At 41.8% G+C, this 12,621-nt stretch overlaps 2 protein-coding genes across 5 annotated transcripts in view; one reads left to right on the top strand and one right to left on the bottom strand.

Annotated features, from left to right (window-relative positions):
• Positions 1–12,621, top strand: part of rb1 (retinoblastoma 1) — a 246,209-nt gene that overhangs the window by 140,200 nt on the left and 93,388 nt on the right. The gene's annotated exons all lie outside the window — the stretch shown is intronic.
• Positions 7,104–8,964, bottom strand: LOC121290515 (lysophosphatidic acid receptor 6-like). The gene has a single exon (XM_041210967.1). The coding sequence runs from the start codon at positions 8,378–8,380 to the stop codon at positions 7,355–7,357; it is 1,026 nt and encodes a 341-aa protein (XP_041066901.1). The 5' UTR covers positions 8,381–8,964; the 3' UTR covers positions 7,104–7,354.

The following is a 12,621-nucleotide window of genomic DNA, read 5'->3' on the forward strand; positions in this document are numbered from 1 at the left end:
GAAGTAATGTTGGTGACCTGGGCAAACGATCCTTCCATCACTATTTCACCAATGTTGTCTGTGAGACATGCTATGTACTAAGTGGCTGATGGTGTCCCTATTTAGTAGTGACCCTATTCCAAAATTAATGCATTGGTTGTGAGTACTGTAGGATATCCTGAGGCTGAGACAAGATAGTATATGAATGCAGGTTTATTTGTACATTTCCCTGTGCGCAGATGATGCAACTTGAAATATGTATCAAGTCAATCTTGCTGCCCAGACCCTGCCCTATACATATCCTTAAAGGGGATTTACTTGAGTAATTAAAAACCCTTGCTCAACAAGATAAGTGTGATTATGTAAAATTAAAAAGGCTTATATGAAGGCAAAGAACAGAAGAGATCCCCTGGACTGGCAAATATATAAAAGCAACAAAAGGGTACAAAAAAGTGGCAAGAGCCATAAAAAGGAAACAAAGAAAAAGCTTGCAAGGAATTTTTAAAAATTCTTTCATGGGACATGGGTGTCGCACTAGGCCAGCATTTTTGTTGCCCATCCCTAATTACCCTTGAGAAGGTGGTGGTGAACCACCTTCTTGAGTTGCTGTAGTCCACGTGGTGTGGGTACACCCACAGTCCTGATGGGGAGTTCCAGGACTTTTACCGAGTAACAGTGAAGGAACTGTGATATAGTTCCAAGTCAGGATGATATGTGGCTTGGAGGGAAATTTGCAGGCGGTGGTGTTACCATACATCTGCAGCTCTTGTCCTTCTGGGTTTGGAAGTTGCTGTCGAAGGAGCCTTGGTGAGTTGCTGCATTGCATCTTGTAGATGTGTACACTGCTTTCACTGTGCATCGCTGGTGGATGAGATGCCAACCAAGCAGGCTGCTTTGTCCTGGATAGTGTCAAGCTCCTTGAGTGTTGGAGTTGCACACATCCAAGCAAGTGAAGTGTATTCCATCACACTCCTGAATTGTGTCTTGTAGATGATGGACAGGCTTTGGTGAGTTACTCTCTGCAGAATTCCCAACCTCTGACCTGCTCTTGTAGCCACAGTATTTATATGGCAGGCACAGTTCAGTTTCCGGTCAATGGTAACCCCCAGGATGCTAGTAGTCAAGGATTCGGCGATTGTAATGCTATTGAATGTCAAGGGAGATGGTTGGATTCTCTCTTGTTGGAGATGGTTACTTGTGTGGCACGAATGTTATTTGTCACTTATCAGCCCAAGCCTGAATGTTGTCCAGGACCTGCTGCATATGGCACGGACTGCTTAAGTACTTGAGGAGCCCACAAGTGGCACTGAACGTTGTGCAATCATCACGAACATCCCCACTTCTGACCTTAGGATGGAGCGGTGGTAATTGATGAAGCAGCTACAGGTGGTTGGGCCTCGGACACTACCCTGAGGAATTCCTGCATTGATAACCTAGGACAGAGATGACTGACCTCTAACAACCACAACCATCTTCCTTCCTTCCTTTACTAGGTATGACTCCAACAAATGAAGAGTTTTGCCTCTGATTCCTATTTTGTGTAGTTTTGCTAGGGCTCCTTGATGCTACACGCAGTCAAGGATAGTCACTCTCATCTCACCTCTTGAGTTCGGTACTTTTGTCCATGTTTGGACTAAAGCTATAATGAGGTAAGGAGCTGAGTGGCCCTGGTGGAACCCAAATTTAGTGAAGGTGAGCACGTTATTTCTGAATAAGTGCCACTTGAGAGCATTGTCAACGACACATTCCATCACTTTGAGCAAGAGTGGACTGATGGGGTGGTAATTGACCAGGTTGGATTTTTCCTGCTTTTTGTGGACAGGACATACCTGGGCAATTTCCCACATTGCTGGGTAGGTGTCAATGATGCAGCTGTACTCGTACAGCTTGGCTAAGGGTGCAGCTAGTTCTGGAGCACAAGTCTTCAGTACTATTGCCGGAATGTCGTCAGGGTCCATAGCCTTTGCAGTATCCAGTGCCTTTATCCATTTCTTGATATCATGTGGAGTGAATCGAATTGGCTGAAGACTGGCACCTGTGATGCTGGGGACCTCTGGAGGAGGCTGAGATGGATCATCCACTCTGCACTTCTGGCTGAAGATGGTTGCCAATTCTTCAGCCTTGCCTTTTGCACTGATGTGCTGGGCTCCCCCATCATTGAGGATGGGGATATTTGTGGAGCCTTCTCCATTGAGTTTCTTAATTATCCACCGCCGTCACGACTGGATGTGGCAGGACTGCAGAGCTTCGATCTGATCCATTGGTTGTGGGACTGCTTGGTTGTTTCTATTTTATTCTGCTTTTGCTTTTTGGTAAGCAAGTAGCCCTGTGTTGTTGCTTCACCAGGTTGACATCTCATTTATAGGTATGCCTGGTGCTGCTCCTGCCATGCCCTCGTGTGCTGTTCATTGAACAAGGGTTGATTCCATGGTTTGATGGCAATAGTAGAGTGGATGATATGCAATGCCATGCGGTTACAGATTGTGTTTGTATGTACTTCTGCTGCTGCTAGTGGCCCACAGAGCCTCATGGATGCCCAGTTTTTAGTTGCTATATCTGCTCAAAATCTATCCCATTTAGCATGGTGGCAGTGACAGACAACATGATGGACGGTATCCTCAAAGTGAAGATGGGACTTCAACTCCACGAAGACTGTGCGGTCGTCACTCCTACCAATAATGTCATGGATAGATGCATCTGCAACAGGTAGGTTGGTGAGGACAAGTCCAAGTGAGCTTTTCCTTCTTGTTGGGTTCCCTTGCACCTCCTGCAGACCCAGTCTAACAGCCATGTCCTTTAGGACTTGGCCAGCTTGGTCAGTAGTGGTGCTACCGAGCCACTCATGGTGATGAACATTGAAATCCCCCACCCAGAGTACATTCTTTGTTCTAACAACCCTCAGTGCTTCTTCCAAGTGGTGTTTAACATGGAGGAGCACTGATTCATCAGCTGTGCAGGGGGTTGGGTGGGGATGTTGCGGTAGGCAGTTATCAACAGGAAGTTTCGTTGCCTCTTTTTGACCTGATGCCATGAGATATCATTGGGTCCAGATTCATTGTTTGAAACTCCCAGGGCAACTCCCTTCCCACTTTATGCCATTGTGCCTCCACTTCTGGTGGGTCTGTCTTGATGGTGGGACAGGACATACCCAGGGATGGTGATGGTGGTGTTTGGGACATTGTCTGTAAAATATGATTCCACAAGTATGACTGTCAGGCTGTTGCTTGACTAGCCTGAGAGACAGCTCTCCCAATTTTGGCATAAACTCCCAGATGTTAGTAAGGAGGGCTTTGCAGGGTCAACAGGGCTGGGTTTGCCATTGTCATATCTGGCACCTAGGTTGATGCTGGGTGATCTGTCCGCTTTATTTCTTTTTGTAGACTTTGTAGTGGTTTGGCACAGCTGAGTGGCTTGCTCGGCCATTTCAGGGGACATTTAAGAGCCAACCACATTGCTGTCGGTCTGCAGCCACATGTAGGCCAGATCAGGTGAAGATGGCTGATTTCCTTCCCTAAACGACATTAGTGAACCAGATCGACAATAGTTTCATGGTCATGCATCATTGTAAGTATGTTCCTGTTTCATGTATGCCTGCACATAGGCACTTTCTAACAGACATCATTGTTATGTCAGTCAGGAGTGGGAATCCAGCTGACTTTATGTTACTCTTCCTACTGAATTCAGCATCTCTAACTCAGTATGGCTAACTGAACACAGATCAAGGATCTAACAGGTACACTTCTGTGTTAATATCACATTGAATTAGTGAATTTACCCAACAATTTGCCTGTGAAGGCCTATATACTCATTTTATATATCTACATATATTGCACAACACACACTGCCAATGTAGGCATCCCATATAAGAGGATGTTTGGCAAATATTACTTTAGTTAGTGTGTTACAACAAATCATCTTTGATTTTTGTCACTAAGATTATGCAAAACTATGTCCAACATACACACACACACAACGATCTATGGAAGCAAATTAATTCAAAACCATATAGACTCCCCATCAAGACAGGAGCTCCTGGACCAGACCTGACATTGTATTAGTTATTACACCCTATCTTTATTCTCCTCCATATATTTTATATGAAATTGACTGTTTAATGGACGGGCCTCAATACAAATACAAACTCAGGAAAAGCTGCTGGTGTTAATTACTCAGGCAGTAATGAAAGAGAAAACCCAATGAGTGAAAGAGGCGGCTGTTTAATCTAAGGAAAAAAAACAAGCCGCTGGTTTGGGAAAAAATATAAACACTGGACTTTGGGGAAATAAGATCTAGAACCAATTTGCAAGTTTATTCAGCTTGGCCCCAGTGTTGACTTTTTATTCTTGCAAGTTAGGATTCTTAAAATAAAGAAAGTCAGTGGTGATAAAATGTTGAAATGGTTGGCAGTAAGCTGAATGAATAAATGGAGGATGAGGAAGTGTTTGTTTTCCTCCCAAAGAAAGTGATTGATAAAAATAGGCATGTGTTAAAAGCAAGCTTAGACAGAAGCAGAAGTGAATGGATTTTGATAAACTTATAGGGAAGAGTAAATATAGCATGGGGGGAATGGGTGCATGGGGAAAGGTTTGTGTTTGAGTATCAGACAATCCAACAGCTTTGCTGAGGATATTCCTGCTTATTTGAGATAGATGATTTAGAGAACTATAGCTGCTCAGTAAGTCTCTTTTTAAAAAAGGCACCTCCTCTCGCCGAGGAGAGATGAAGTCACAGGTGACCTAGATAGGACTTGCTATTTACAAATGAGGATCCATATACCCTGTAATTATTACCTGGAAAAACTCAGCAGGTCTGGCAGCATCGGCGGAGAAGAAAAGAGTTGACGTTTCGAGTCCTCATGACCCTTCGACAGTTCTGTCGAAGGGTCATGAGGACTCGAAACGTCAACTCTTTTCTTCTCCGCCGATGCTGCCAGACCTGCTGAGTTTTTCCAGGTAATTCTGTTTTTGTTTTGGATTTCCAGCATCCGCAGTTTTTTTGTTTTTACCCTGTAATTATGTTTGGCAGTCACCTTGAAACCTTCTAATGGATGCATAGGGGGTCATGGGCCCCTAGTTGAGAACCCCTGTTCTAACGGAAGTGTTTAAGATGATAAAATAATTTAAGAGTGTTCTGAACAGAAACCATTTCCTCTGGTAAGCTTAAATTTTAAACTAACTTGGCCATTGAAGGGTAATGTCAGGAAGTATTTCTTCTCAAATTTTGAATTCATTCTCCCCTCCCCATCCAAACAAGTTGTTAAGGCTAGGTCAACTTGAAAATTTCAAAACTGAGATTGATAGCTTTTTGAAAGGCAAAGATATTAAGGGTTACAGGACCAGAGCAGGTAGATGGAGATGAGATACAGATCAGACATGATCTAATTGAATGACAGAATAGGCTTGAGAGGCTGAATAGCCTACTTGTGTTCCTATACCTAAAGATTTAATGTATCAGCTTTCTTGGTCCTGAATGTGCTTATCATACTTTGCCAAACAATAATCATTCGTCTCTGCCCATGACTCATCCCATCCACTGCCAAAATGGGCTTCTGGCTGGCTTCCTGTCTTCTCATAAACTTCATCTCATCCAAATCCTAACCTGCTTTCCCATCATCCCTGTGCTCACTAACCTGTGCTGGCTTTTGGTCTTCCAACGCCACCTCATTGTTCAGGTCCCTAGATAACCCTGTCCTTCCCCCTCTTTGTAACCTCTCCTGTTCTACAACGTTCTGAACTCTGTATTCTTTCAATTCTGGCCTTTCTGGCACCTTCTTCTTTTGACCCCAATGTTGACAACTGCCTTCAGCCATCTAGGCCCTGAACTCTTGAATTCCTTCCCCAAAATCCTGTCTGCTCCTTCAAAAAATCTTTTTCCAATATATTTTCAGAAAAAAATATATTTTTTAAATGTATTCTTGTAAAGTAACATGACAGTTGTTTCTAAATATATAATTAGATTAAATTCTTTCAGGTCATAAGTATAAGATAAGGTCAAGTGAAACATGCTTTATTTTTTCTGAAATTATTTTCATCTGATTAATCTTACTTGCATGAAATACAAATTGGAATTATAATAAGCCCCCACAGTAAAAGCAATGCCTTGGATCTATAGATCATGAAAGTGAAAACTTTGTCTCCCCTGCAGAAAACCTTGTCTGACTCAGTGTTAGTAGTGCTCTTAAAAGTATTTATTTTACAGTTAAGGAATGTACTGATGTCTATATGAATAACTCCACTTTCCAAAGTACGGTTAACCTCCTGTCTGGGGGTAGTTATGCGTGATGTTGCTGTTTTTATTACTTGGGGGGGGGGGCAAGAGAGACTGCTACAATGATTTACTCTTAGGCTGCTATCCATCTGCCTGGGATGTGTGTCAGCAATGCCACTGACAGGGATTTTCCAAAATCAACTGACCTACAAATTTCAGGTATAAATTAATAGAAAATATGCTATGACTTACAAAATTCTTCTAAATGGAAGTTTACTTTTGGCCTGTATGGAAGCATCTCTAATTAGCTGGATTGTTAACGTTTCAGATAATAAAATAGGATTATTTTCCTCAATTGTACATCACAAAAAGATAAATCTGAAAGTCAAGCAAGCTCTGATTTTTCTAGCATCATTAGTCATTTACAGAATGCTATTGCTGTGACCTCTTCTACATTTAAATTCATATTGTTCATACTTTGGTTATGTTAATGAGCCATTGTCATCATTATTGCGATCCCATAACTTATTTCATTATACATGTTCACAGATATGCACAACTAGGATGTCGGAATGTTAGATTTATTTTGTAAACACAAATGTTTAAAAATATAGATGTTCTTTATAACCAATTAATGTACATTTTCATTTATAGAGAAATTTTAAAAGTAAGCCCCCACAGTAAAAACAAAGTCTTGGATCAAAAGTGTGTGTCTCTATAGATCCCCCTCTTCTCTCTGTCAAACCCTATAACCACTGTTGGTAATTACCTGCTCTTTATTGCATTAGATGAAACTTGGGTGAAATGGGAAAATTAAAGAATACTTTTAAGTTGGTAGTTATAGGAATGAGACAGGAACTGTTCATTTTGCTTTCTTCTGCCCCCCTCCCCCACCCCCTCCCCCACCCCAATCCCCAACCATGATGTGCGATTTCCCTGGTATAGCTACAGAGGACTTTAGTTTTCAATCTTATACTCTCTTCAGAACCATTATCTACACCCCATTGACAGGGGCAATAATTACTGCTCTGGGTTTCAAGTACATGAGGTCATATATTCGCACAGAAACTTCTTGCGTTTGCATAAGAATAAAAACACATGCTTACGAAATCTCGAAATTTATAATTGGTCTCAAAGTTCATCGGCTACAAAGATAGCCGCAGAGATTTTAAACAGTCGACTCTGAATTGAGCATTTTGGATTTTAGTGTCCGTTGTTTATTACTGAGGAAGCTGGCAGTGTGCAAAGCTTCGGAAAAGTCCGAGTCAAGTCTCAATGACTTGGATTTTCTCTTGATGGAATTCTGAAAGGTTTCAGAAGTGAAATAATAAACAATTGGGTCAAAACAGCAGTTGGAGACGGCAAAGCACAAGGTGATGGGGTACATTGTTTTAACTATGGCCACCACAGAGCAGTTCCATACCGCCCCAGTCCTCACCAGTGAGTACATCACCAAGGTTACATTGTAGGGTACAAAGCAGCAGATAAAAATGAGGAAATGGACCACAATCATGCGGAGGATTTTCTTCTTGTTGAATTTGCTGCGGGCAAGGGTAATGGGCTGTTTTAAAGTCTTTAGCACCATTAAAAAACAGAAGAAGTTCAGCAGTAGAGGGATAAAGAAGCCCACGATTTCAATGAAAATGACAATCTTTGACAGAAAGTTTTTCCAGATGTGGCTGGAGAAGTTTTCGAAGCAGGTTTTGGTCTGATTGGCTGTGCCATTGGTGGTTCGTAAGAAGGTTGCTGGCACACTTCCGGTGAGCACCGTCAGCCACACGGCCACACATACAATTATAGCTTTGTTTTTCGTTCTAAGCGTTCTTGACCTAAAAGGATGGACGATGGCCAGGAATCGATCCACGCTGATGCAGGTCAGGAAGAGGATACTCCCATACATGTTAGTGAGAAATAGCGTTCCCGAAACCTTGCACAGCAAATCCCCAAAGGGCCAGTCTCTGGTCACATAATAGACAATCCGAAAGGGCAGCGTGAAGACAAACAGCAAGTCTGACACGGCCAGGTTGGTCATGTAGGTTATCGTTTCGTTTCGGAGTTTTAAGGAACACCTCAAAACGTACAGTGCCACACAATTTGATACGAGGCCGATGATAAACACCATGCTGTACACGCTGGTGTACAATATGTACTTAAATGAGTCGTCAGGGGTACACGTAGTGTTTGAGGCTGCCATGGTGAACACTGTCCCTACTAAAGTTACGCTCCCTTTTGAATCACTGTGAAGACTTTTCCCCTGGGTTAGGTTTACGGTGGAGTTGCATCTTGGAAAAAAAGGTGGAATGAAATGGCTTCGTTTGCTGGATCTGTATTGTAGGGAGTGGACATTCGGCTAGTCATTCAACACTGGCTTCCTTTGACTGCCAGCTAAATCTATTTCTGCTGATGTGTAAACCTTTTTTAACAAAGAAAATAGCCCAGGTTTTAAAACTGTTTGTACAACAGCAATGCTGTAACTGACCCGGATTGTGCAGCTGCACAACAGGAATCCGTTCTTGATAATCAGAATTCTGGTCATGTAGAACAAAGATAAATCTTGCCTTTCCAAGTTGCTTAATACGTATGTTAAGATCGTTGCTCAGTAACTTGTAGGAATATTAAACTAAAGTTGGTGAGAATCGTATTCCACTTTCCTCAGTCCGGAATAAAGGTCTACAACAATAAGCTTGAAGCAATCATACCTCTCTGCTGGCTGCTAAACAGGCTTTTCTGCTCCTCACAATACCCGCACGAAATAACTGAATTCGGATAATATGTCTCAACCTAACAAAAATCGCTCGTAGCTGGGTTTCCTCCCAGATGCAAATATCATTGGTTGAACAGGAAGTATTAAGCATGCAAATAGGATGATGTCATAGGAAGATGGTCGGAATTGGACGAAGAAGAACGGCACAACCCATTTTATTCGCTGTGTTTGGTAGAATGCATACCAGGTACCTTCAGGGCTAGTAAATACTTAACAGCGCAGGATTCCTGATATGTTAACTATTTAAGTGCTGAAGTCCTGTATTTGTACATCAGCTTTCATGTAAGAATGCATCCTGAATATACAGCTGCCTGTTCCCATTTTTAAAGTCTTTGTGATTACTCTTGAAGGACATACATGTATGCATCCTTCTCTTCTGCACACACCATCACTCGCACATTATTCCTTTATATTTAGATTACATTTTGATGATGTTTTGTATTTGAAGCTGCAATATTTATAAAAACGTTTATGCTCGATTAGGCTGGAAATCCTGAATAGCTTTATCCTGTTTCATGTTTACACGTGTGTGAGAGAGAAATATATACATTTATTCTGTACAATTTGAGTTTCATTTTCCCCTCATTATTTCAATATATTCTTTTGTGAGGTTTAATATACTATCAAATGCAAAATTTAATCATATCTGATGAACAGTGGCAGATATTTAAGGAGATATTCAATTCCTCCCAAGTAAAATATATCCTAATGAGGAAGATGGTAAAAGCATCCATGGCTAAGCAAGGAAGTGAAAGATAACTTAAAAGCAAAAACTAAGGCATTCCAAATTGCAAAGGTCAGTGGCAGGCTGGAAGATTGGGAAACTTTTAAAGATCAACAAAGGGTTACTAAAAAAAAAGAGCAAAGGTAAATTATAAAAGAAAACAAGCGCAAAATGTAAAAACTGATAGCAAAAGCTTCTACAATTATATAAAAGGAAAGAGAATAGCTAAAGTGAATGTTGGTCCCTTGGAGGACGAGACTGGGGAGTTAATAGTGGGGAACACAGAAATGGCAGAGACGCTTAATCAATATTTTGCCTCAGTTTTCACAGTAGAGGACACTAGTACCACCCAAATAGTAACAGGTAGTGCAGAGGATATAGAGAAGGAGGAACTTAGAACAATCACCATCACTAGAGAAAAAGTACTGAGCAAACTATTGGGATTAAAGAGCGACAAGTCCCCAGGACCTGATGGCCTACATCCCAGGGTCTTAAAGGAAGTGGCCGCGGAGATAGTGGATGCATTGGCTATGATATTCCAAAATTCCCTGGATTCTGGAAAGGTTCCAGTGGATTGGAAAAATGGTAATATAACATCCTTACTCAAAAAAGGCCGGGGGGGGGTTGCAAGGGTGCAGAAAGTAGGAAACTTTAGACCAGTTACTTTAACATCTGTCGTTGGGAAATTGTTGGAATCCATTATTAAGAAAGTAATGGGGCATTTGGAAAGTCAAAATGTGATCCATCAGAGTCAGCATGGTTTTATGAAAAGTAAATCATGTTTGACTGATTTGCTAGAGTTCTTTGAAGTTGTGACAAGCAAAGTGGATGATGGGGATCCTGTAGATGTAGTATATCTGGACTTCCAGAAGGCCTTTGATAAGGTGCCGCACAAAAGATTAATACACAAAATAAGATCACATGGAGTTAGGGGTAATATATTGGCTTGGATAGAAGATTGGCTAACCAACAGAAGGCAGAGAGTCGGGATAAATGGGTCTTTTTCTGGATGGCAAGCTGTAACTAGTGGGGTGCCACAGGGTTCGGCCCTTGGGCCCTAACTATTTACAATCTATGTTAATGACTTGGATTCAGGGATAGAAGGTACTCTAGCTAAATTTGCATATGACACCAAAATAGGTGGGAAAGTAAGTTGTAATGAAGAAAATAATTAATTTACAAATGGATATGGACAGGTTAAGTGAATGGTCCAAAATTTGGCAGATGGAGTTTAACGTAGATAAGTGTAAGGTTGTTAATTTTGGTCAGAAGAATAAAAAGGCGACTTATTATTTAAATGGAGAGAAACTTCAGAATGCTTCAGTGCAGAGGGATCTGGGTGTCCTTGTGCATGGATCACTGAAAGCTAGCATGCAGGTACAGCAGGTAATAAGGAAGGCAAATGGAATTTTGGCTTTTATTGCTAAAGGAATAGAGTATAAAAATAAAGTGATGCAACTATACAAGGCATTGGTGTGACTGCACCTGGAGTACTGTGTACAGTTTTGGTCCCCTTTCTTGAGGAAGGATGTAGTTGCAGTGGAGACAGTTCAGAGGAGGTTCACTAGATTGATTCAAGAGATGCGGGGCTTATCTTATGAGGAGAGATTGAGCAGTTTAGGTCTATACTCGTGAGAGTTTAGAATGATGAGAGGAGATCTAATTGAGGTATATAAGATGCTAAAGGGGATGGACAAAGTAGATGTGGAGCAGATGTTTCCCATTGTGGGGCATTCTAGAATGAGAGGCCGTAGTTTTAGGTTAAGGGGTAGTAGATTTAAATCAGAGATGAGGAGGAATTACTTTTCTCAAAGGGTCGTGAATCTGTGGAATTCACTACCTCAGAGTGCAGTGGATGCCGGGATGCTGAATAAAGTTAAGGAGGAGATAGACAGATTTTAAATTAGTAATGGGTTGAAAGGTTATGGGGAGAGTTTGAGAAATTGGAGTTGAGGCCGAAATGAGATCAGCCATGATCGTAATGAATGGCGGGGCAGGCTCGAGGGGCTGAATTGCCTACTCCTGCTCCTAGTTATTATGTTTTGATCAGATCTCAAACATATCACACATGGAAATTGCTGAACCAGGAATCCACTAGTTCAGTGAACATAGAGGTAACGCTTGAACATGACTCAGTGCGTGTTATTGTATGGGTAGAGTTTTGGATGAGTTCAAGTTTGTGGACAGTGGGAGATTGCCCAGGACAGCATTGGAGTAATCAGGTTTAGAGGTAACAGAAGCATGGATGAATAATTGAACTGCCATTGAGCTGAGTCAGTGTCAGAGTTCGGCAGAGTAAAAGAGGTGGAAGTAGCTGGAGTCAATATGTGGTCAGAAGCTCATCTTGATTTCAAATACGACACCAAGCTTGTGAATGGCCTAGTATAGTTACCAGGGAGAGAGTTGGAGTCGGTGGCTAAGGAATGGAGTTTGGCTTGGGGCCCGATGACAATGGCTCCGGTTTTTTCAGTATATAGTGGGAAGAAATTTCCACTCATTCAGACTGGATGTCAGGCAAGCGGTATGCCAAATCAGAAACAGTGGAAGGGTTGAGACAGATGGCTGAGGGGTCGAGCTGGGTGTCATCAATATCTATATAGAACCCGATGTTTTGAGATATCTCCAAGAAGCAGCATGTAGATGAGAAATAGGAGGGGGCTAAGGGTAGCTCCTTTGGGAAGCTCTAGAGTTAACAAAAGTGGACAGGGAAGCCATTACAGGGGATTCTCTGGCTTTGATTTGATGGTTAAGAATGGAGCCAGATATTGGCAATTCCACCCAGCTGCCCACAAAGGAGAAGCATTAGAGGAGGGTGGTGTGACCAACCATATCAAAGGCCATAGGCTATAGGTGTCGAGAAGAATGAAGAGGGCTAGTTTACCTTTGTCACTGTCACATAGGATGTAATTTGTGGCTATGATAAAGGGCTGTTTTAGTACTGTGGCAG

The sequence above is a fragment of the Carcharodon carcharias genome, chromosome 18 (assembly GCF_017639515.1).
Source record: "Carcharodon carcharias isolate sCarCar2 chromosome 18, sCarCar2.pri, whole genome shotgun sequence".
Taxonomy (NCBI): domain Eukaryota; kingdom Metazoa; phylum Chordata; class Chondrichthyes; order Lamniformes; family Lamnidae; genus Carcharodon; species Carcharodon carcharias.

Excerpts from the sequence above, each read along its gene's own strand:
- LOC121290515 (XM_041210967.1), bottom strand. The coding sequence starts at position 8,380 with ATGGCAGCCTCAAACACTACGTGTACCCCTGACGACTCATTTAAGTAC.